This window comes from Danaus plexippus, chromosome 19 (assembly GCF_018135715.1).
Source record: "Danaus plexippus chromosome 19, MEX_DaPlex, whole genome shotgun sequence".
Classification (NCBI taxonomy): domain Eukaryota; kingdom Metazoa; phylum Arthropoda; class Insecta; order Lepidoptera; family Nymphalidae; genus Danaus; species Danaus plexippus.
Window position 1 is genome coordinate 1,680,926 of NC_083549.1, and position 24,596 is coordinate 1,705,521.

General features: G+C 29.4%; 2 protein-coding genes across 2 annotated transcripts; both read left to right on the top strand.

The window, feature by feature from the left end:
- Positions 1 to 7,921: 7,921 nt before the first annotated feature.
- Positions 7,922 to 20,640, top strand: LOC116767998 (SKI family transcriptional corepressor 1 homolog-B). The gene is made up of 9 exons (XM_032658603.2): positions 7,922 to 8,017; positions 8,692 to 8,917; positions 9,651 to 9,792; positions 10,182 to 10,436; positions 10,883 to 11,034; positions 11,398 to 11,524; positions 11,968 to 12,124; positions 18,629 to 18,764; positions 20,181 to 20,640. The coding sequence occupies exons 1-9, from the start codon at positions 7,922 to 7,924 to the stop codon at positions 20,249 to 20,251; spliced, it is 1,362 nt and encodes a 453-aa protein (XP_032514494.1). The 3' UTR covers positions 20,252 to 20,640.
- A 1,373-nt stretch (positions 20,641 to 22,013) lies between these two features.
- LOC116767863 (large ribosomal subunit protein uL22) lies at positions 22,014 to 24,403 on the top strand. Its single transcript, XM_032658366.2, has 4 exons — positions 22,014 to 22,085; positions 22,279 to 22,367; positions 22,442 to 22,714; positions 24,171 to 24,403. The coding sequence occupies exons 2-4, from the start codon at positions 22,287 to 22,289 to the stop codon at positions 24,375 to 24,377; spliced, it is 561 nt and encodes a 186-aa protein (XP_032514257.1). The 5' UTR covers positions 22,014 to 22,085; positions 22,279 to 22,286; the 3' UTR covers positions 24,378 to 24,403.
- Positions 24,404 to 24,596: the final 193 nt, after the last annotated feature.

The window sequence follows — 24,596 nt, forward strand, 5'->3', positions numbered from 1 at the left end:
ACGTTGGCAGTATAAACTCGACCGCGGCCCTATTCACAATGTTCTGATGTTGTCGTTCTGATTGTGCGCGAGCAGGTGAGATATATATATATTTTAATTTGTGTTATTTTTAGTGGCTTGTGTTATTTTAAGTCTAATTCATACGGACTGTTATTTAGATTTTTTTTGTAATACTCGTAATTTATCGATATAATACGCATTTGAATAAAAACGAGTATATCGTGTTATTTTATTCACAAGTTTATTATTCCTAATTGTGTTTTTTGTGATAATGAAAGTTTGTGTTACAGTTTATGTGGGCTAAGTTAGGCGTCAATAGAAAAATATTTCATATAAGAATAATGTTAGTAGAAGTATATTTAAAAATTCTCATTTAATTCAAATAAATTATATGAATACAAAGACGTTGTTACTTTTACTTAATTTCAAATTTAAACATATTTTGATTAAATATGATGATATGCGTATTTAAAAAAGTTTTCTAGTTCATAATTTACGTTATTATTTTCCTAATTTCATTAAACACATTCCGTGACGTCTTAATATTACGACAGAGACTAGTAAGTTTTAAAGGTTATAAAAAAATCACATTTCTTCGGCGAAGTTTCCAATCGTCTCCATTCTCTTGATATTATAATTTTGGCTACATCAATATAAAGATTTTTATGATAATATATATTAACATAAACGATCATAACTTTTGTTTCGTTATATGATTTCTTTGATGAAATAAAATGGTAAAGATTTCAATAACTGTATATTGGGTCTAAATAGTATATCGCAAATATATATCTTTATATCTTCATTCACAGCTTACAGAAGCGACATATATAACAAATGTTATTAATCTTCTTTCTCTTTATAGTTGTTATAATTATTAAAAGTATCCGTTAATAGTGTTCTAAAAACGTAAATGTATTTTATATATTTATATTTGGACAATAACTAAATATTTACTATAGCTCTAAAAGTCAAATGAGAGACATGAGATTTAATTTCTTGTTCTCGTTAAATATCCATGATGTTTTGTTTAACCGGTACTTCCCCGGGGACGCGTGATTGAAAAACAAATGAGGGTAGACGCTGTATCCCATTATTGTGTGTTATTTTGTTATTGTTTTTAATAAATAACTTTTTTTTAAAATACAAACTATAGTTTATATTTGTCACCGTGTCTATATTAATTTATTTCTTTATATTTTTTATAATCATTGAAAGTATATTTTTTTTTAACTTTAATCTATTTAATTCTGGTTTACCTAATCGTAATTTAAAATCATAAGCGCTGTTTTCTTACTGTGGCTCAACGTCATAGTGGTATTTTACTAATAATAAATTGGTTGAAACGCCTATATATATTGCCTTTATATATAGGGCATTTCTGTCACAAAAAAAATTCTTCCCGTGATACGATTTCTAATCCAGAAACTGTTAAATAAGGAACCATTTATCTGTAATAATATTTTACTGAAAAAAAGTCTAACCGATATTTTTTAAAGAAACTGTATTTATAATTGTATACATACGGATTTAAATATAATTGATAAAATAAATATTGTTTTACAATTATTTATGTATTGAATAAATTCATTTCTTTTTTTAATTAGGTATAAAAAGTAGTGGTCACAAAAAAAGTTATTTTTGGTTTTTATTCGAAAATAATTCTTTAGTTTTAAATAATAGAAACATCTTCATTGTCATGAGAGATATGTTATAATTTATTTATACCACAGCGTAAAAATTTTGAAAGTATATATTTTTTAGTTTTAGCTAGTTTAGGGTTATTTTTTTTGCAAACCATACAAATAATGACATGAGCATAGATCGGATAATTATATAAATTAAGTATCTTTGTTTAACTTTTTCTTATAAAACCAATATAAATATATGAAACGAGGCGTCGGTCGAGAATTACTTGCGAAGTCAATTCTTGAATCCGTCTTCCGTATTGGTACAAAATTGCTTTTAAAATTGATGTTTTAGATTGTTCAAAGGAGTTCTTATAGATTTAAACTTTTGATATAAAATGTTTTATCGTTCGCGTCTTCAATAATATAAATGTATATATGAAATAAAGATATAACTATTATCATTTAGGGCTTATAAAAAATTTGCTTTAACTAAAATGACATTGATATTATTAAGGTGATTTAATATGAGTGATTTGTGAGTTTGCAAAATAAATTATTTAATATAGAGCTTGTCTATAGTTTTAAGTGGATGAGGATGTCAGTTCAATGTCATTGTTGCACGGATTATGCATTTGAAGGTTTAAAAAAAACATTTTTTTTATTGTTGAAATGAAATTTCAGATTCCAGAAGGGGTAATATAATTAAATTTAATAAATATTACTTTTTGAGTAGTAAGTGCTTCCTTTGTGATTTTTGAGTTTTTTTTTGAGAAATAATGAAATACAAATATCACTCTTTGAAATGTCTTGAAATCACTATAAGAATATTCACAACAATCGCTTATAAAAACAAGTTATTGGGGTTGAAAAGACATTTTATTCTTATACGAGGACGAGCACAAAAACTAAGAATATCGAAAAAAAAGATAATGCAAATACGGAATAGTCAAAAAACATTGAAATACATTTTATTCTTCTACGAAGATGAGAACAAAAACTAAGAACAAAGGACAAGAAAGTAATGCAAATATCGAATAGTGAAAAAAACATTCAAGATATTTTTTTATCATTAAACACATAATATATGCGTAATTTCAACTTAAATTACAATCTTATAATATTATACACATGTAACTGATTTAATTTTTGTATTACGGAACTCCATCACAACTTTTGGGGGACAAATAATAAGATTCCTTGTAATTTTCATCAAATCAGCAGATGTCATTCCGTAGGAGCTATTCCATTACTTTTCTAAGTAAATTGAGAGGCGATTTGCATTTTTATGATTTTTATATCAATTGTTATCGCTGCTTAGTTAAACTTTCTCGTTACGGAGATAAAGAAACGACTTTTTACGTTGCGTTATTTAAATTGTTTGGATTTAAGCTAACTAGAATTATATAGTTATAGCAAAATAAAATAATCACTGTACATTGATAATATCGATTTCTTTATAAGTATGTTTACTATATGAAAATACATACAAGTGAATTTAATTCTTATATTTAAAAAAATCAAACGTTAAATAGCATTCAAAGCAAACGAATGATACAATAATGTTCATCTATTTTAAAATTAAATCATTTATGTTGGAAGTAAACAAAGTATTCATTTTTCGAACAATAGATGGCGTATTAGTTAAAAATTCAATTGTCCGAAAAATCCCTACCGTCCGAATGTCAACATGCGATTCAAGAATTGTCACAATGAAGCTTTTTTTTGTGGATTCGCTTAAAATATTTTTAGGTCAGAAGTTGGAATAAACTTTACTAACGCTATTTATACATATTTTTTTCATAAACTAGGTCTACCCTCGATTACGTTCTCATCATTTTCGGTATAACTAATCAGAAATTCTTTAAATAATGATATATAAGACTTTCGCGAGTTTTATTCATTTAAATGAAACTAATATTATTCGGATATACTGCGTGCTTTATTTTTTGTTAAATACTACATACTCCCGACGTTTTGGTTACTTTTCAGCAACCGTGATCACGGGCAGACGAGATGTGTTAGTGTCATTTAAATTCTTTAAATGTCTTTATATTTTTTATTATTCAATAGATTGGAATGTAATTAACACAAAATTTTAAATGAGGTCAACAATATATATGTAGGCAACTAGTTTATAAAGTTTTAATTGTTTCTGAGATCAGAGTGTACAAATCAACAAACGAACATCCTTAAATTTTAGAAAAAGTTAGAAATTATAGTTTTCCTCAAATACATTCTATGTACAGAGAGAAATTAGCTTTTTTGTATATATAAAATAGATATATTGGACGCTATCCGTGGTTTACCAAATTATTTTACTTCTAAAATTACTTTTTTTTGTTTAAATGACATTTCAAACATACAAGCCAAAGTTTAAGAGACAAGACCGTTGAAAAGACAATTAAACTGTCCCATTTATAATCTAAGACACAGCGCACAGACATATAATATTCAGAAATGAAATAAAGCACAGACGAACGTCATCTCAGCGGGGCGAGTTAACAAAACCCCTAACATTTATTTATTTTAGCAAAATCCACTTTCGCCGAGCGCCTATTAAATATTAATCGACAAATTAACGTCTTCGTCGACACCAATTAAGCGGACAGGGTAGAGTAAATAACGTGAATTAATTTTGTAACTCAATGCATTGCTCCGTTTGTTTAAAGATTCTACGGCGCTCGCTTTAGAAATGGTTTATTCTATGGAACGCATTATTTATTAAACGTTAAAGCTCTGAAGCCTGCTGTCGTATTGTTGGATGTATTCACGGGAACTGTTTGTACAAGTGATTACTCGTGTAATTTTAGCATGAGCGTATAATTTATGTTTTTTATACAATAAGTATATAACTTATTGTTTATTGTATGTTATTTTTACATAAAAATATTTTAGGCCTTTATCTTGGTCTGTTTTTTCGGTAAATTTAAATGGAATTTAGTTTATAAAAATTCCGTCTTGTTTTTCTTTGTTTCTAGAACACGCAGTATATAGCGTTCTAATATAGCATTCTGTTCGATTGTCCCATATGGGTGGCTTTTCAATCACATTAAGTTTTCTTCTTGGAGACCTGAATATTGATATAATTAACAATAAGAGACAAATAAAAAAAAAGAATTAGCATTAGAAAATTAATTTGAATTCCTTATTTGTTGAGAAATAATAATAAAATGCTACTTCATTATTCTTAAATAGATATGTATCATTAAACGGAGATTAAAGAAATTTATAAAATTTAATTATAGAAGCTTAAATTATTAAAGTTAAAAGGCAAAGGAATGTCATCTGAGATGATATATAAATAATCAATTAATGTTAATTAAAATATAACAATTTTTGTAATTATATGTAAGATTTTCTCGTGCACACAATAAAAGAAACTAAACAGATGAAGAGACATTCATCTCGTCTGTCCGTGATCACGGTTGCTGTAAAGCGTAATGGAACCGATACGTCACGATCATGTACGTATAAAATAATAAAAAAAAACGCGCATCATCCGAAAAAATTAGTTTCATTTAACTATTTTTGATTAAAACAACGTGAAAAGCAGTGACGTCATTTCAATAACCTACATACAGTGAAGGTCGGTAGAATATGTTTAACAATTAAATTATTCCACTTTATCTATTACGTTAGATTTTTTAAAAATAAATTAATGTTTTATCTTTTTAAGGTCATGTTTTATTTGTGTATTTTGGTTTATATATTATAATTTAAGTCAAATATAAATCAAAATGTAATTATAGTGTGAGCCCAAAGACGAAAAAGGCGTAGATTACAATTACCTACATTATAGATAAGAAAAATTAAATTGTTGTCATAAGTACTCATAATCATGATTTATACGAACGATTTTATACAATTTTCATTAAATTCTATGTTTTTTTTTAGACATACTTTTTAAAAGGCTACTAACGGTACCTTAAAAATATTAATGGAGTAAAAACTAGAATATTTTTTTGTCATATATTCATTATAAACTATATCAAACAAATTTAATACGGTTCACTTTCAAAACATCGACAAAACAGGTTCCCTGGTATCAGAACTCCCCACACTTATCTGGATTTTAGTCCCCTTTAGTTACGGATTAACAACAGAAATGAACATCGTGTTGTCACTGCGGTTTCGATTTGTTTTGGAATTTGCGGATTGACGTTGACCTGCCAAAGTCAACTGTCATTTTATAATAGATAATACAACATTATATAGATTATGCAATCACAACATTGTCACCTTATTTATAACTTTTAAGTTATCTTTTTCGTAATCTTTTTTTGGTTGTAAATATATTTTTTTAATCGCCCCTAACCGAAGTAGTTGTTTTATTCATCGCGAAAATATGTTTGTTATTTTGCAAAATTAAAACAAGACAATAATGAGCCAGAAGGCGTATCATATTCAGAGATCCCTTGAAAAACGATTAGTTCCGATACAAGTGGTCCACATGGTATCGGGTGGAGCGGCCCCGGACTGCAGGACCCCGTCTAAGGGACCCCGGTCTAAGGGCCATGCCATATGGGATGCTGGGATTTGCGAAACTATCTCTTACTCGATGTCAGATGTACCGTGAAATATTGTTTGTTTTGATATACTTTTTATTTATTTCATTTTTGTTACAATTCTTTTTTCTTTTATTTTTAAATCCGAACGATATAATTTCATCGAAATGAAAATCATGACATCTAAAAGAAATTTTTGTGCTATTTATATGAATGGAAATGGTAAAAATGAAATTAGCATAAAAAATATGTATATGAAACTAAAAGTCAGCTTTAATAAGATTTCATGAAAATATAATTCATTCAGAATAGAACGGAACGTAGAGAAACGTAGCATATGCAATCATTACTATAATGTAATGCCATTTAGCGTAATCAATTTGGGCTTTGGTCGGGGGTGCTTCAAATTAACTAGTAACACCCCCTAATGATACCGGTCAGGGGTGTCGCTGGATATTAAATTACGTATCAAATAATAATAACTTTTGTTGGGAGCTCTATTGACTCTAAATTTTGTATCTCCTTGACTTTAAACTTCATGTTATTTTAAAGGAGTTCCTTTTAGTTTTCTCAAATAGAATAAGAATAAAATACGCAAGACTTCATTAAGTAATAATAAATTTGGGTCGCTGATTATGTAACAATGATTTTTATTAGAGTATTTATTTATATAGTCATTTGACTTGTATCCTCAAGATATTTCGCTTTCATTTAAGATCCCTGTATAAGAAAAACATTTAGGATATCTTATTTTTCACAATATTTCAGGACACTGCAACTCTGTTCATCTATAGACCATAATTAGGCATAATATAGATCTACAAACATACAGCAGGTAACTTAAATAACTTACACTGTTATATTTTTCAACCCTGAATGTATCCCTGTTGCTTTAACATTGGGGAGAAGTATTAAGTGGTGATTTATAAAAGTGACATGTTTTGTTAACTTTTAAATGTCTTTTTGAATAACAGCAGATTAAGGATTACGTTTTTTTATTGTTTCATTTTTTGTGAATTTTAATTACTATATTAATATTTAATCTATAAGAAGATTCATCAGGAAGTTTTGTTACAATTTTTATATATTCACTTCCCCAAAATGGAGTGTTTATTAAAAAACTATATATATAATCATTGCATATTATAAGGAAATTTTTTCTTTGTATCATGTGTGTGTATGTCGTTTAAATCGTAAATATATATGATACATCAAGTATATTCCAAAGTAAACTTGCCGTCGGTAAATCTATTTCGAAATTAAACCTTAAACGTAATCAAAATTTAATTCATAATAGTTTTATAGTTAAGCATACATGGAATACAATACTCTGTTAACATTTCTACTTAAAATAAATTGTTTACAATACCAAGCCCTCATTCCTATGTTCCGTATCATCACCCTTGCCCTTACCAATTGATATTCGATACACTAGATTCACACGTTACTTGTCCTTTACTGTTACGATACAATTTATGATCCGGCAGAAATTACCATTCCTTTTATTGCGTCTATTATTATTTTTTTGTCCGAATTACCTCATTTGCAATATATGTTTCAATCAATGTAAGCGGATTTCTGGGGTTTGATACCATTATGTTATTTTACGCCATTATTATTCCTATATAAATAAATGGCATGCATTTGCATGTTAAGTATATATTATAATGTTATTACAATCAAAATCTACGAACACATGTTATTAGTGTTGTTATTAAATTTATTATTTTTATCGTATTTTTTTTTTTAATAATAAGGCTGACTTTTAAAATATCGTAAGACAGGATGGAGGCTACAAACCTAGCGATGTCGCCCCGAGAGCCGATCAAGCCTCGAACAGAGCACAAGGCTTTAGAAATTACAGGCGGGAAACCAAATCAAGTAGGTATTTAGAAAATATCATAAGTTTATCATATCAAGCAATGATTTAAAGACTTGTAAATGAGAAATTTTGTACGTTGATACAAAAATATAAATTGATTTTGTGTTAAAATATAATATAATCATACCTACATTTAGGTTTCCGATTTCGCGTATAGGATGCTTTTATATAGACAATTAAGATGAACAATGAAATAAAAATGAATGAATTGTTAATAGACTTCAATATTTTGATTCTTGGGGAAGGCAAAGATATATATATTCTTAAGTAAATCACATTTAACTCAATATTATAGAACAAACAAAATCTTCTGCCGTTAAGTGATGTTAGACAAATAATAAAAAGATAATGACATCTAAACCTTTCGCGAGTTTTATTAATTTAAATGAAACTTGAATATTTTTTCGGATATACTACACGTGCTTTATTTTTTGTTAAAACTATGTAGTTTCGTCTGTCACGTCGGGAGTTCATATTCCCATCTCATCCGACCGTGATCACGGTTGCTGAAAAGTAACCGAAACGTCGGGAGTATGTAGTTTTAACAAAAAATAAAGCACGCGTAGTATGTATATCCGAAAAAATATAAGTTTAATTCAAATAATAAAAAGATCTCATTTAAACAGGAAAATGCAGTCGATTATGGAAATCCTTTATACATATTTATTTTCAGGTCGGAACAGTTCTGCTATACGGCGTACCGATTGTATCCCTAGTTATTGAAGGTACGGAGAGATTGTGTCTCGCTCAGATATCAAACACTCTGTTGAAGCAGTTCTCATACAACGAGATTCATAATAGGAGAGTGGCGCTGGGTATCACCTGTGTCCAATGTACGCCTGTACAGCTGGAGATATTGAGGCGAGCCGGCGCTATGCCTGTCTCGTCTAGACGATGCGGTAAATACTATAGTTATTTCTTATTTATTGATCATAATCTCAACTCAGTATGGTTTTGGTATGAATACATAATATTTTCAATACGAATATTAATATATATATAAACTCTATGTTTAGGGTAACATTAAGAGAGAAATTCTTTTCTTGACTAGCAACATTGAAGTAATATACTACCAACATTATATATATAATGTTTTTCATTTATCCAAATTTGGGTTTTAACACAACACTTTCGATATTTTCGTTATGTTTATTATATATTAACCGGGTCATATTAATAGTAAATATTTATAGTCATGGAGACAAACATACACCTGGTCTCAGTTGTAGATAGCATCAATTCTCAGCGGATTACTCACACTTAATGTTATCCCCGATCGATTTTCTCTTTAATGTTTCTCGTTCAGATCTATTCTTGCATTTGTTTTGTTTAAAATTGGAAAATTATGTGTAGGTAATAAAAAAATATGTGTATATATATATATATATTTTCTTTTTTAACATAAAATATTTGATGTATAATTTTAAGCGGTTATTTATTATGAAGTTTTTTTTTTATAAAACTGAACATTTCATTTATATGTCATAATAATACAAGCAGCCAGTAATATTTATGACCATTATTATTTACTTCACGCATATTCTATATGTACTAGCTTTCACAATAAAATATTTTCAGTATATTTTTTTGTAACTGGTATATTATATACAATAAAACATTTAATTTACTAAGGTATGATAACACGTCGTGAGGCAGAGCGTCTTTGCAAGTCTTTTTTGGGAGACAACGCACCACCTCGTCTCCCTGATGACTTCGCGTTTGCTGTCCATCACGAATGCGCTTGGGGCTGTCGCGGAGCATTCCTGCCAGCGAGGTAGCTAATTATATCTATTTAATTATAAAATATTATTGAAAATAATGAAACTTTCGCGAAAATTTATTTCAATTGAACTAATATTTTCGGATTACTAAGCGTTATTGTACTATTTTTAAAACTACATACTCCCGACGTTTCGGTTACTTTGCAGCAACCGTGATCACTGGCAGACGAGATGACAATGTCTGAAAATGATTAAAATAACGCGTAGTAATTCGAGAATATAAGGTTTATTTATTATTGGAAAACCTTAATTTGAAAACGTATAAAAATGTGGTCGCACAGTTAATAAAATGAAAATCAAGAAGATACTATAATTTGTAGATTGCGCTTGTAATATAATATATAAGAATATATTAGCAATAAGGAGATTCTTCTTGTTTAAGGTACAATTCATCGCGCGCGAAGTGCATCAAGTGCGCTTACTGCGGTCTGTTTTTTTCGCCAAACAAATTCATCTTCCACTCTCACCGCGTCGGTCCCGGTGATAAGTATGTACAGCCTGACGCTGCTAACTTCAACTCCTGGAGACGGCACATGAAGCTGAGCGGCAGTCCGCCCGTGGAGGTTGTACACGCTTGGGAAGACGTTAAGGCTATGTTCAACGGCGGAACTAGGAAACGTATGCTATCAGCCGCTAGGTAAGCAAGTGGTCAAATAAAATACAGTATATCACATTATGTATAAATATATGACTATATTATTTTGGCTTTAAGGTTATGTGCATATAATAAGATTTTTAACTAATAGACTTCTGCATGAATTCCTTGATCTTAAGTAAATATCACTGCTAACTAATGTTTTGCTCCACGTCAGTCAATTTACATAGATAGGACAGTGTTATCTATTTTCTTTTTAGTCTAATTCTACCTAAAAATACATCAAACATAAACAATTAACACAACCTAATTATAGTAATTAATTTACTTTCTTGGATGGAAGCATTCTCTGTATAAACATTTATCGTGTTAATGATTCATTAGAACGTAAAAACAATCGTATGATAAAAGATTTAAATACACTTAACTCGTACAAAATGTTGCCAAACCAATCGTAGCATCGTTTTCGGTCTTAAATTCCGCATCAGACGCGTTGTTCGCAGGGAGGAACCGGAGCCGAAGCGAGCGGCGTCGAGTCCCCCAGCGCCGCCCGTGCCGAGACTAGCGGACTATGTATGGGGAGCTCGCCTACCACTGCCGTACGCTATACCCTGGCTGAAACCGACCTTATGGTCTCCTGGTGAGTCTAGACCATTTTCTGGTAGACTTTATGTAGTACTCGAACATGTTTATGTTGAAATAAATTTGTTATTATCAGTAATATTATTTTCATCTGGATTGCTTCAACTCCGACCAAGTCGGAAGCCATAAGTCACAAGCGCAAAATAAGACTTCGAGTTTTTTTGTTCTATATAATTTATTAGCCCGTTTAAATAATTACTTAAGGAAGGAAATAATTACTTACGTAAGGAATAACACATAACATACTAACCTAAAACAAAAAGGTCAGTCTAGGTTACAATATTTTAAAATGACGTAAATAATAGTTAGTCAAAAACTAATGATCAATGCCTGAATCTTTAAACACTGAACCTGCTCTCAGGTGCCCTAACAGCCTTGAGCAGTGTAGGTGGTATAGAAGAGCCGCGAGCTTTCCGTCCAGTCCGCTCTCATCGTCTGGAGTCACCACAACTCTCACCAACAGTGTCTCCCTCTATAACACCATCCAGGTAAAATATTATAATGGAATAATAACCTAACAATGGTCCTAAACAAACGGATTCCGTCTAAGCCTAACTTAACCATACCTTTGGTTCACTAATATTATGAATTATATAGATGTGATAGTTGATTTATGTATTTGATAACCTCTTGCTTTTTTTTTTTGTTTCACTAGTAGTTTAATTTAACTATAATCTAAGAAAAGCACTCACAATATTCGTTAGAAAGGGAAATATTCAATGTAAATTTACCTCGATCGCAAGCAAATCAATGTATTTATATATTGTTTGCTTATACGTGTATGTTCACAAAAGGAATATAAACTTTATTATTAGCCTTTAAGCTCTAAATTCAGCTATCAGAATTTATTCATTAATTTCACTAATTATTTACTATAATGGTGTGTTCTGATCTCGTTAGTAAATTATATAATCACTAATATTGTGAATAGGTCCCCGACTACATCTCCTCGACAATCTCGCTCACCCCTCCGCTCCCCGCTGCGCTCGCCGCTCCGCTCATCACCGGCGCGCTCGTCTAAAAGTGATAGAGACAGTGACGAGAGCGTCGATATTGAGACCACAGAGGAAGATCAAATTAAGGACGCGGTATGTGCATATTATATATTTTAAAGGGTACCAATCTTAATTTTAACTAGTCTATCAATACAAAACTAATTGCTAAATAAAATCGAATCTTTTTAAAGTCGTGACAAGCTCGAAACTAGAAATCAATAATTAATCTTAGTTTTCCTAATACCTAGTATATTTTATAGACGTAAACGTTTTTCAAAGATGCAATATAATATATACTATAAGCTGTAGCGATCTCATTATCTGGCAACATTCGAGGCAAACGGAGCTCGAATTGAATCCAATTTAAAAAGTCTGAGGAAATATTTTCCAATCACATCTTGTACGTAATCTGCGATTAGAATCCTTTTTGAGTTACTTAGTGGCATTTATACTACCTACAGGGACTTGAGAATAAGTCGGGCTGAAAGACAAAATTACATATAGAATCTAGTCAATGAAATTTTATATATTTTATTTATAACAAAAAAGTGACAGTTTTTTCCTTAAGATCTTACTGTTTTTTACTAATAAGCATCATTTTTATAACCAAATTGTTGATCTATCAGGCAAAATAACGAACATAACATTGATTAATTCAAATTTAGTTTCAAACAATTGCCATTTAAGTTGCGAAGTGACGTTTCCCTGGGGACACCATTTTGTAAAATGGCCGACGCGAGCATGGCACGTTGTAAACTCTGTAATTACTGACGTGCCGAATTCAAATGGACTTCATTTCGGTTTTAAATAAGAGAAAATGTTTAATTTAGCACTGATCTGATTCCGCACCAATTAATTGGGGATTTTGTTCAGCTAAAACGGAACTTTTTTTCTGTCTTTATTGAACTTTGAATAAGCTTTTGTGTAGCGTTCTTTTATATTACTTGTTCTTTTTTAATTTATTCATCTTATGTAAAAGATGTATAAAATGGAGATAAAATAGCTTAAATATATAGTTTAACTTAAATTTCATAAAATCATAAATAATAAACTCTTTGTAATTCTTTTTAATTATTTCAAAATAAGCATAGACAATTTTTATTCATAAGTTTCTAGTGCTGCATGTATTGAAAAAATATTTTTATATAAAATACATTACGGTTTACACAAAAAAGTGTTTAATTTCTGCGTACCATAATAAAATCAGTAAATTTATTGCACACATTTCTTATAAGCTCAAATAATAAGTATCTATATGCGGTATGATTAATAGTGAATCTGTCACATTGTATGTACGTGAAGCGTGTAATTAACAAACAGCCCTAGTCCCTGGAGTGTGCATATGTCATTTATATTCGATTCAATTAAAAGTCGCCTCCGGTGTCTTTGCCGATTAATATCATACTTAGTGTTGATTTTAAAATTATGTTACATTTAATTCGTAAATTGGCATTATTTATGAAAAAATAATTGCTTTTTTGTAGCTGGAAATACTGCTGACAAGAGACTGTTAATTACGAATCTTGTCAATATTTTTGACTAAATATAAATAATCATATATAATAGATGTTTTTATCCTTCTTTGTATTATTTTGAATAATAATGTTTTTTATGTATTATTGTTATTAATATGCTATTCAAGACATTTCTATAATATTAAATATAATGACAATTTGATTTTATAAAATCTAGTGTGAATACTTCGTTTAAAAATATTCCGAAGTGAATAGTTCCAGATAAAACACAGTTTATATACAAAGGAAGCAATAGGGACGGAACTGTTGTACCTATTATAGAATGTACACGTAAAGAGAACACGTAAAAAGTATAAACGTAAATAGTACAGTGATTTATAAGGACATCAAGTCGGCAATTGAATCGTCTAGCGAAGCACCTATTAAGTACGTGACGGGCATACCCGCGTGATTTCATATGTCCTGAGAATTACGCGATACGTCTTGGTACTGTTTGCTTGTTAGTTTGCTTTATTTTAAGTTGAATATCGTAACCAACAAAGTGCATTTTTATTTAATTTTTTTTGTATTTTATTTGATTAGGATATGATAGTAATTATTTTTGATTATCATTCGTAACATAGGTTATAATTTTAAATGTTTTAGTATGTTTTATACTCTAGTTTTGTTCTGTTCATTCTTTATGTTACTTTTATTCAGGCAGGTTTTATGTTTCATAACTAGCTGCGAGTATGCTTAGCTTGTACTCGAACCGTAGCACGTAGTTTAAAATGTAAGTCATATATCATCAAATAAATACAAATTTGCATTTTCTTTAATGTATGAAATTAACACTAAATATTAATGAAAAATTAAGTAGGTAATTTTTTTATAACTTTTAAACTAATAATTTAGCAATTATGAGTAACCAGCTTTAATCGAATTCTATTTAATTCTTATTAAAAAAAAAAATTATATATTTATGTTATATTTGAGATGATTTAAATATCGATAAATTTATTTATCAGTTTCATTGTAATGTAAAAATAATTATCGATGATATAAATAAATTATCACATAAATAAAAACGATTCAATTTATCAAATCATAATAGCTCATAAGTTGTTTGTGAACGCGCCCTTGTTTGTATAGCGCACGACAGTTTAACTTAAAGTGCTTTATCGAGCTTAGATTTTGTATAAATGCTTTATTGAATGTTTATCTTTTAATTACATTTAATACGTCACATAATTAAACATTTCTTTTACGATATATTTGTTTTACGTCACATCAATTAAGCCTTCTTTGTAAGGGATATTATTGTAAAATTTTTAATGAATTTAAAAATTTATATATTTTTTATGTATAATATAACAATAATATTCAATATTTTAGTCAAACCAAATGAAAAACATTTAATTAACAATCAACGATGTTATGTTTAAACAGATATACTAATGAAATAGTTTAATATATATATATATATATATATATATATATATATATATATATATATATACATACACATATATATATACATATGTATATTTTTTTTATGAACTTAATTTGTTTATTAAAGGGAACAAATCGTTTGTTAAGCCGAGAGGCCTGCGAGCGGCGCACTAAGCCTCTTTTCATCTAGACCGGAATCAGATTTAGACTCGATCTCCATTCGCTGTGATCACGCTAAGTGATTAAATATGCGAATAATCTTTCTATATATATAGAAAGAGAGAGAGAGAGACAGAAATATCTTTCCGTTTGGCTCAATATTTTTTTTATGTGGACACAGATAATAATTTAAAAATTGTTTTGTCATCATTTGAAAAGTTTTATGATTTAAATAAGACTTTTCTTACTACGGAACAAACTGTATTGCAGTACAAAAATTGATCCAACTATTTCTACCTAAAAAAAAAACAAAAATTCATTTATATATTTAATCTATGTTACACACACACACACATAAGCACTCACACTCATAAAACTATAAGCAATGTTATCTTGTATAATAATTACTTAATATTATTGCATGACGAATCTCAAGTCTCGATATAGTACATCTCATCGTTAGCAAGTGTCGATTATGAGTGATTATATAATTTTCCGACAGACCCCCGCCCTTTGTCAGGGGCAGGGTATTAAGGGAAGGGTTCTTCAGGCGCGTTAATTACTAGAGATTGTCTCATTCACTGCTCTAACGCTTATGTACAATGGGCTTTAAGTTAAATATAAAGTAATAAATACATTGGACAAGCTTCTTGTTTATAGAGTTCAAAATTGATTGGCACGTTTTTTAGGAATATTTTAAGGAGATTATTTAATTTATATGTCTAAGATTATGTTTTATAAGTGACTTTTATCCATAATTTGTATATTGTTCATTGGGATTTGTTTCTTATTAACAACAGAGTAAAGATTATATTCTAGATATCCTACATACATTACATTTTTACATATTTATTTTAACTTTACATATTTATTTAAATTTTAGATTGCCTAAAAACTACATAAACTGAAGTAAATTATAACATAAAAAACACAAAAAAAGTACGGTATATATTGTATATACTCAAAGAAAAATTCTAAGACGGCGCATCAAATCAGTTTTAACAATATAATGTTGTATAAGAAAAGACAGCTATATGAAATTTTTCATAAACCATCGTTCTTTACATTAAAATAATAAAAAAAAAAACAAAACACGTGTCACCCTTAATGTATTGAATTTAATAAAACAAAGGAAGCGATGCTTATCAATCGAGGATTCTTTAATACAATTGTCGGAAAGTGTTATGTTATCGGAAATACTCATCTTCACTAGGACCGAATTTTGACATATGAGAGGCCATATTTCATATCTGACAGCTGCTGTCAGGTGTTAGACAATACATGAATATATAATGAAATTAAAAAAGTTTGTATATCTGGAGGAATGTAAATAAAGGGAATATACTATACAAAACAAAGTTAAGAAAATATGAATGAAGTTACCGTATTGTTTGTTTTTAAAATATCCCCTACACTCGAACAGTTTTGGTTACAAATGCCGGCGTGACATTTAGTTTTTATTTACGGACCTCATTCGGATGACATTTCGATCCATTTTTATTGGTAACGCCAGGCTCGGAACATTAATTTCGCCATTCAATGTTAGGCGACATACGGATTATTGAATGCCAAAAGATAACAGATATTAAAACAATTTGATATAGATAAGACCGACCCCATACCCTTTCCCCAACCAGAGCAAAGCCTAATTGGGATACGTAGTTCAATACACAGCTTTTGAAAAGAAAAGTTGAATACATTTAAACAACAAAATAACATAGCTCTTTCAAGTGATGCGTGCGTTATACTATTATTATGAAAGTTAATAGCCCCTTGATTTATTTATTGAATAAAACACAATCGATTCAAACAACGCGATACTTATATAATTACACGGAAATATCAGTGAATTATATATGAGCTTACCGTAGAGCTTGAAACGTTCAGAGTGACCAACACTCACATGATGAAGTAGTTTACAAATAAAACTCTATAGAAATATCAACAAGAAATAGAAAATTATACATATAAAGATATTTCGAGCAATAGCAATGTAATGGAATCTCAAGAATATTTTCAAATGATTATTATAAAAATTCCAAAAAAAATTGGTCTCTTCTTTTATATTATAATCAGTCTATATAAATATATGCATATTATTTTTAATATGAAAATTAAATTAAATACATGGTAGCCATCTCTATTTCATTACAAGATCTGCATGTGAACTTGATTGCTTTAAAATTAAACAACAATAATTACTGTGAGCTTTGTATGTTATGTCACTATCAGCGTGACTTTAAATGAACCGTTGATTGAGAGCTTCTATACAATTATATTTAATACCTTCATAATATATTTTGCAAAATAACCATCGTATTATTATATTTATAGGTCTAACAATCGCATATAAATAAAAAAAGTTGTCTATAATATCTTGAATATTTTATTCATATGAAAATTTTAATCTAAATATTAATTACAAAATATAGAATGAAAAAGTCATTCGAAAAAAGGATTAGAGTTTGCTACTGCCGGAATATCGAATACTATTTGATTTACCAATAAAATTATCTTATACTAAACTGGCTGTTAAGTAACCATATTTTCTTATTCATATTTTATTCTAAATATTGGCTCAAAAGTTTATATTTAAAATATAATCATAAGTATTTCATATGACAACTGTCAAAATATAAAATTTTCAAAGCGTGAGTACTGTCAAAGTCAAAACAAAAATGGTTTTAATTATACATATCTTGCTCTGTTATTAGTTAAGTGATAGTTATTATTGTAATCGTTGGTTCGTGTTGTATCTGATATAATAGAATATGTTGTGTTGCTCTCGTGTGTGTAATTGACACACTGAATTTTGACACGGAATGGTATATCGATTGGGTAATGTAAATTTCCTAGTTTTTCCCGCGACTACTTCCGCGCGAACTCCGAAAAAATCGACAAATGGAATAAAGTAATATATAATCTGTTACGTGATTTCATGCAACATTCAACTGTTATGGCTTCTTCCTGCGGGCTATTCGTGGAATTCCGGGATAAACTAGATATGTTTCATACTGATGTTTAAGCTCAATTTTGTAGTTTTATTGAACTCCGTAAACTAATTTTAGTATGAAAGATCAACTAATATTCAAACATACTCTTGACTTCGTCCATATTATTTGATACACGAATTAGCAGTTTTGGATGTGAAAGAATTGTACACGTGTTATTAAATGAATTAGGTTAAAAACATTATTTTTATTACTTTAATGATCTGTATTAATGATAATAGTGAAATATGTTTTGATTATACAAAAAAAAAAAACGAAAATATTGTTAAAATGGCTCGAGTACCTCTGTTACGATGCGCTCAAAAATCAAAAATGCAGATCCTTAGCATTTTTATATATATATTTTTCAACCATGAAAGATTTTAACTTAAAATTAAAATTTAGGCACATCGCTTCTATTCCGACCTCGTCTGTTAGTATTAAATATATATATAAATTTAGATTTAAACTACAATATATCAAACGTAGAACACATTTTATATTCGTAATAGGAAGGTTGTTATAGTGACGTGGTCTTACAGAGATGTACCTGGCCGTGTCGTGGAATAGCCAGGCCTCGTGAAGAATGGGGGGCGCTGGTTCCAAAGGTGGAGAGAGAGGAGGAACCGTGGCGGCTTCCTGATCTTCGTCCACCGCTGCATTATTTGCATGATCGCGGTAATCTAATTATCAATTATTACTTACAGATAATTTATTAACATTATATTATATAATCTGTATATATTCTCAATATGATCTGTAAACAATATTTTCCAATTTCAATATAATGCCGGCTACACACGTTACAGTATACTTGAGCAAGTCCAGACTTGCACATTAGTTACAGATCATTTAATTACATTATATTATATAATCTGTATAAAATGTTTTTTATATAATCTGTAAACATATCTGTCAATATTATCTGGATACACACGTTACAGTCGACTTGAGCAAGTCCAGACTTGCAAACACGTCTTTCGGAGGTAACAACAATGGCTCAAGCATGCTTGCAGAAATGTTATTATACTGATACCGTTCAAGTGAGCGTACATTCAGCGAGCTACTTATGCTAAGAATGAAGTAATGGCCGTACTTGGCTTCATTTAAGCTATAAAAAAAACTGAAAATTCAGAAGAGCTACCGAATTGTATCGATTAAAGATGACTGACTAGTTAATTTTTTTTTGTCCCTTTAATTTGCCAAAGATAAGGCTCGATTCTATGTATGTTTATAATTTCTTCTAGTATAGCACGAACTCCATTCCTCTGTAGTCTCGTTTATTTTGGCGCGAAAATGACGTGCAAATGTAGGTGGCTTAAATAATTCTGAAACTGGCACGAAATGCAAACTGCTACCAAACAACGCAAGATTGCACGAGGCGGCTATTAGAAAGCAAACTTTTTCTTGGGCATTTCGGAAATTTGCGCAGTTTTCTTCCAATACAAGTTACGGTATACTTGCGCAAGTCCTGAGTTGCACAAGTACACGGCATGATATAATTAACTTTATTAATATTTTATTCTACGTTAGACTTAAGATTCCTTAACATAAAAATTTATAAATATCGTAAAATTCCCATTCTTTGAATGTTTATTTTTGGTTCTTAATTGTGTAACGCTTATTCAATGACACCTCAAACGTATCATAATGCAGGCTATACATATTCTAAAGTCATGTTTACCGTTGAGTCGTTTTGGCTAATTGGTCGTTAGGACGCGCCGCAATTATACAGATTAAACGCCTAGGCGACGGCATCGATTTAGTTATACAGAAAATTTTAGTAACATCTCTCAAATTGTATATTTTCATAATATATCGTAAGTCAATGTTATAAATTAAATAATATGTATTTTCATATTTAAAGACGTTTTTGAAAAACTTTCTCATTTGGTTTATTAAACATTAAAAAAAAAACATTTGACTTATAACCAATTAATATTGAACTTTATTGATATATATTTAAGTTACATATTGTAATGATTTTCTAATTATTCTTCCGTATCTCATAAATAATTTAGTGAAATGGTGTTTTTTTTTTTTAATAAAACGAAATATTATACATATTTAATTTAATAATGTATATACTTTTAGAGAGGGAAAGCTGTGCAGCTTGCGTGGCACCTTTAACGCTGCTACCGCCACCTACCACAGCGCCGCACTAACAACGAAACGAAGCAGCAATAATAGTTTGAGAAGAATCCGGTAGATGGCACTATTATGAAATGTCTTAGCACTAATGTTGCCATGCTTCAAAACTCTAAAACATAATATTAGAACGAATAAATTGTTACCAATCTAGTCATAGTTATGTAGATTAATTACTTGTAGATACTGATTAATCTTTTAGGATGTGTATTGAAGCAATGAATATGAATTAATGAATTTAATTCATTACTTTTTACTATTTAATTTACTAAGGTTAAAATGATTTACTTAAATAAAGATTCATGTCTACAGCCGGCACCCATTGCCAAAGTATTAAATTTATTTAGTATGTTAATTGTAAATATTTACTATAATTAAAACTAAGCGCTCTAGTCAGCTGAAATTATTTCATCGTTATTATTTGTACCTGTAATGACTTCGAATTTTAAATGCTTTATGTAGCATGTTTATTGTATTATTTGAGTCCTAAATACATATCATAACTTGTATGTAGATATCTATTACCTTCGTATTTAATAAATTACTTTAGCGGCACTTAATATAACACGAAGATAACAAATTTTGTTGTTTTATTATAGATTTAAAATTATATATATACTTTTTATATACCTTTCTGTACAAAAAAAAAATGAATGTGTCAAAAATCCTCAAAGGAAAAAATTTAAGCAAATTTATAATCTGGAAGTATGAGTTATCTCAATTTGTATTCTGAAAACCGTAAAAAAAATTACCGACAAAGTTATGAGAGATCCGAAGCATCTGCATAATTTTTACATGATTGATATAATAATAAAGTTTTTTGATGAATTTGTACTATGGACCAGTTGTTTATTAAGACCTGATGCCATAGCCACATAATTCAAAAGCAATTAAATGTTGCGGTTTTAAACGGGTTAAGCAATTTAATTATAATGACTTTTCATTTTTAAACGTTATACATAATACCATATTGCCCATTCAGTTAAAACCGAACGCTAGAACGAAGCAGAATTTGATAATCCTCACTAAGTAATTGTACTTAGTGAGGATTATCAATTTTTTTATTGGAATACAGACTAAGAAATGTTCGTATAAATAAATATCAAAACTAAAAAAAAAGATAATTAAAACAGAAAAAAGATATTTTTTTCTTGCAAATAATACATTTAATATTTATTAATCATAAATTTATAGTAAGAATTTTTGATAGGTTGACTTAAATATGGCTTTCATCCGTGCAAAGACGTGCAAAGTATATTCTGGCAGTGGCGTGTTAAAATATATAATTTAAGCCCTACATTTTAAAATTCATAAATCAACCTCTTTTATTTTACACTTAATAAAAAAAAAAATTAAAAAGGAGGAATTTATTAAATAAAATAAATAGTAGGTAGGAACAGAATATATACCCTGCATTCATAAAATTATTAGCTATCGTTTGCTTAATAGTACAGTCATATGATTGAGTTTTTGCTTAAAATACCCATTATTCCTTTGCTTATATTATTCCTTTGCTTATATGTATACATTTTTAAATACTTATAAATCAAATTTCAAAGTATTTGTAACGACGGAAGGCATGAAATGTTAAAAATATAATAATATATTCTACATTTTTAATCAATGTTTCTAACAACATATGGATGTCATATAATTTTAATTATATTAATTTAATACTAAAACTTTTTTGGTTTTGATATTTGTCGGTATTAAATTTAACGTTATATTTCTGATTTCTATTTCTATAATAGCATAACAGACATGGCAATATTGAAACGTCATCTGTCAAACTTCAATAAAGTGTCAAATTTTGTTGTCTATTCCTTTTCCTGCTAAAATATCTATTGAGAGGTTGGTTGCTTATATTGAAAATCTGTTTTAATCCAAATAAATACTGAAATATATTCTTAAACCGCCTATGATATCATAATAAGAAGTGCAATAATGTTAAATACATGTTTATTTTAGTGTTTCTGTGACAATATTTTAATTTTATGAGTAAATAACCTCAGTTCGTGATAGTGACATTACCGCTCTGTTTCAGTAACAAAAATGGGTCGTTATTCTCGTGAGCCTGATAATCCCGCCAAATCATGCAAGGCGCGTGGCTCGAACCTTCGTGTTCACTTCAAGGTACGTGAAAATAGAAAAATAAACTAGCAAAATCCACATGGACTGTTTACTCAATGTTATCCTATCAATTTCAGAACACATACGAAACAGCCATGGCAATTAAGAAGCTGCCGCTTCGTCGTGCTGTACGTTACTTAAAAAATGTAGTAGACAAAAAAGAATGCATACCATTCCGTCGCTTTAACGGCGGTGTCGGTCGTTGCGCGCAAGCAAAGCAGTTCGGCACAACACAAGGTCGCTGGCCGAAGAAATCCGCCGAGTTCCTACTCCAGCTCTTGAGGAACGCTGAATCTAATGCTGACGTGAAGGGATTGGACGCCGACAGGCTCGTCATTGATCACATACAGGTTAGCTACACTTAACACTTCATAAGGATGTATATACGTAAATAAAATACATGGTTATAAATGTACATAGATATTTAAATTTCTTATACATTTTATGAATAGAAACTGAACTGAATGTAGAAAAAATTCTTATATATTTCTTCTCTTTTCATCAATTCACATATGAATAAATCCTCATTTAAGATTACCATAATTGAGCTAAATCTTTCGAGTTCAGACAGTTAAAACTGGTTCTAATGACATAAAAAGATTTTGTGTTATCATTTTATGTTTACAATTATTATAATATCAAATTAGGCTTATAAAAAAATTATTTATATTAGATTTCTTTTCATTTTTGTTAAACCACTCATTCAGTTTAAAAAAACATCATAATTTAAAACTGTCAATGGTGTGATTGTGTTCTTCTTGCATTGTTGTAAAGTTGCAACAAAAATAAGAAAAAACTAATAAAGTCCTAGTGTAATTGTTTAAAAGTATTGGTGATTCACTAAATGTATGAGACGAGGTTAGTTTAAGTTTCTTAGATGTAATTAAAATTATTAATGTATGTAAAGCAAATTTGTGTTCAGCATTTTAGGTGAAATCTAGGAGTTATTTTCAACAATTATTGCTTAAATTTTGTTGTTTATTATTCATATTTGCTAGGTTGTTTTAATATGGCCTTCATACATGCAAATAATTTGTACTCGCTCGGTATGGGATATTGACATGATGCCAAGTATAATGTCGGTAGATCATTTTATTTAAATTATGTTCCGTCATTCAGTTCGCACTACTTAGCAATACAGTCAGTACAGTCTTAGTGGACACAATTTTACTTTTTATCATAACAGATGTATAGCCAACTTTGTGTATGTTCGTCTCAATGTTAGGAGTGCATGTGCCTATCTTGCTTGACAGTGTATATCCCGTGATACATTCTGTTTTCAGAAGGCAAACATTATATTGAGTAACATTAATAAATATAATAAACCTATACTTGGTTATTGAAACTTTTTGTTACTCACATTGACATATATATTTTTTAATTTTGTGTTTTTTTATTAATGGTAACAATCAATGAAACATTTTTTTATAATGTATGTATTACATATAATTTTATGATGCCTATTCATATAAAAAGTGATTTTTAAAATGTAAATCAAGTCATATAATTATTTATTCATTTGAATGGAGGTGAGATGATTTCTCCTAAGATGAGTTTAAAGAAGTAGATATTGATTTCTTAATATCAATTAAGGCTTATTCTTGTTAATTATATAGGTTGTAATAAAAAAATTACGGACATACCCACTTCTAAATTTGAATTAATCATAATGCTATGTAATTAAGTGCAGCTTGTTTGAAATATGAATGACAGATTTTTCTGATCAAAAATTAAGCTTGACTACGAAATTTCTAGTAATTAATGTTGGGTTACTTGTAATAATAAATATTTTTTGTCTATTTCAAGGTGAACCGCGCCCCTTGCCTGCGCCGTCGTACATACCGTGCCCATGGTCGTATCAATCCTTATATGTCATCTCCCTGTCACATTGAAGTGTGTCTCAGTGAGAGGGAAGACGCTGTAGCGAGAGCCGCTCCCACAGACGACGCGCCCAAGAAGAAACTGTCCAAGAAGAAGCTGGCCCGCCAGAAGGAGAAGATGATGAGGGAATAAGTTAATAATAAATGACTTACTACAAATATGTTTTTATTTGTCCCGCTGTACTGATTATAGATTGATATCATTGATCATATTGAGCTAGATTTGTCTATTGTGTATAAGTACTATGTTCTATGTTCTATATATTCTATGAAGATTTTCCATGAATCTAGATTTCTTGCGACAGCAAAGATTCTTTTGTTAGGAACAAAGTTGTTCAATAATATTTCACAA

What these genes read in the sequence shown, in the direction of transcription:
- LOC116767998 (XM_032658603.2), top strand. Translation starts at nt 7,922, where the DNA reads ATGGAGGCTACAAACCTAGCGATGTCGCCCCGAGAGCCGATCAAGCCT. An exon ending in AAGATCAAATTAAGGACGCG is followed by an intron (nt 12,125 to 18,628) that starts GTATGTGCATAT and finishes GTGGTCTTACAG; the next exon opens with AGATGTACCTGGCCGTGTCG. An exon ending in GCATTATTTGCATGATCGCG is followed by an intron (nt 18,765 to 20,180) that starts GTAATCTAATTA and finishes ATATACTTTTAG; the next exon opens with AGAGGGAAAGCTGTGCAGCT.
- LOC116767863 (XM_032658366.2), top strand. Translation starts at nt 22,287, where the DNA reads ATGGGTCGTTATTCTCGTGAGCCTGATAATCCCGCCAAATCATGCAAG. An exon ending in ACCTTCGTGTTCACTTCAAG is followed by an intron (nt 22,368 to 22,441) that starts GTACGTGAAAAT and finishes TATCAATTTCAG; the next exon opens with AACACATACGAAACAGCCAT. An exon ending in TCGTCATTGATCACATACAG is followed by an intron (nt 22,715 to 24,170) that starts GTTAGCTACACT and finishes GTCTATTTCAAG; the next exon opens with GTGAACCGCGCCCCTTGCCT.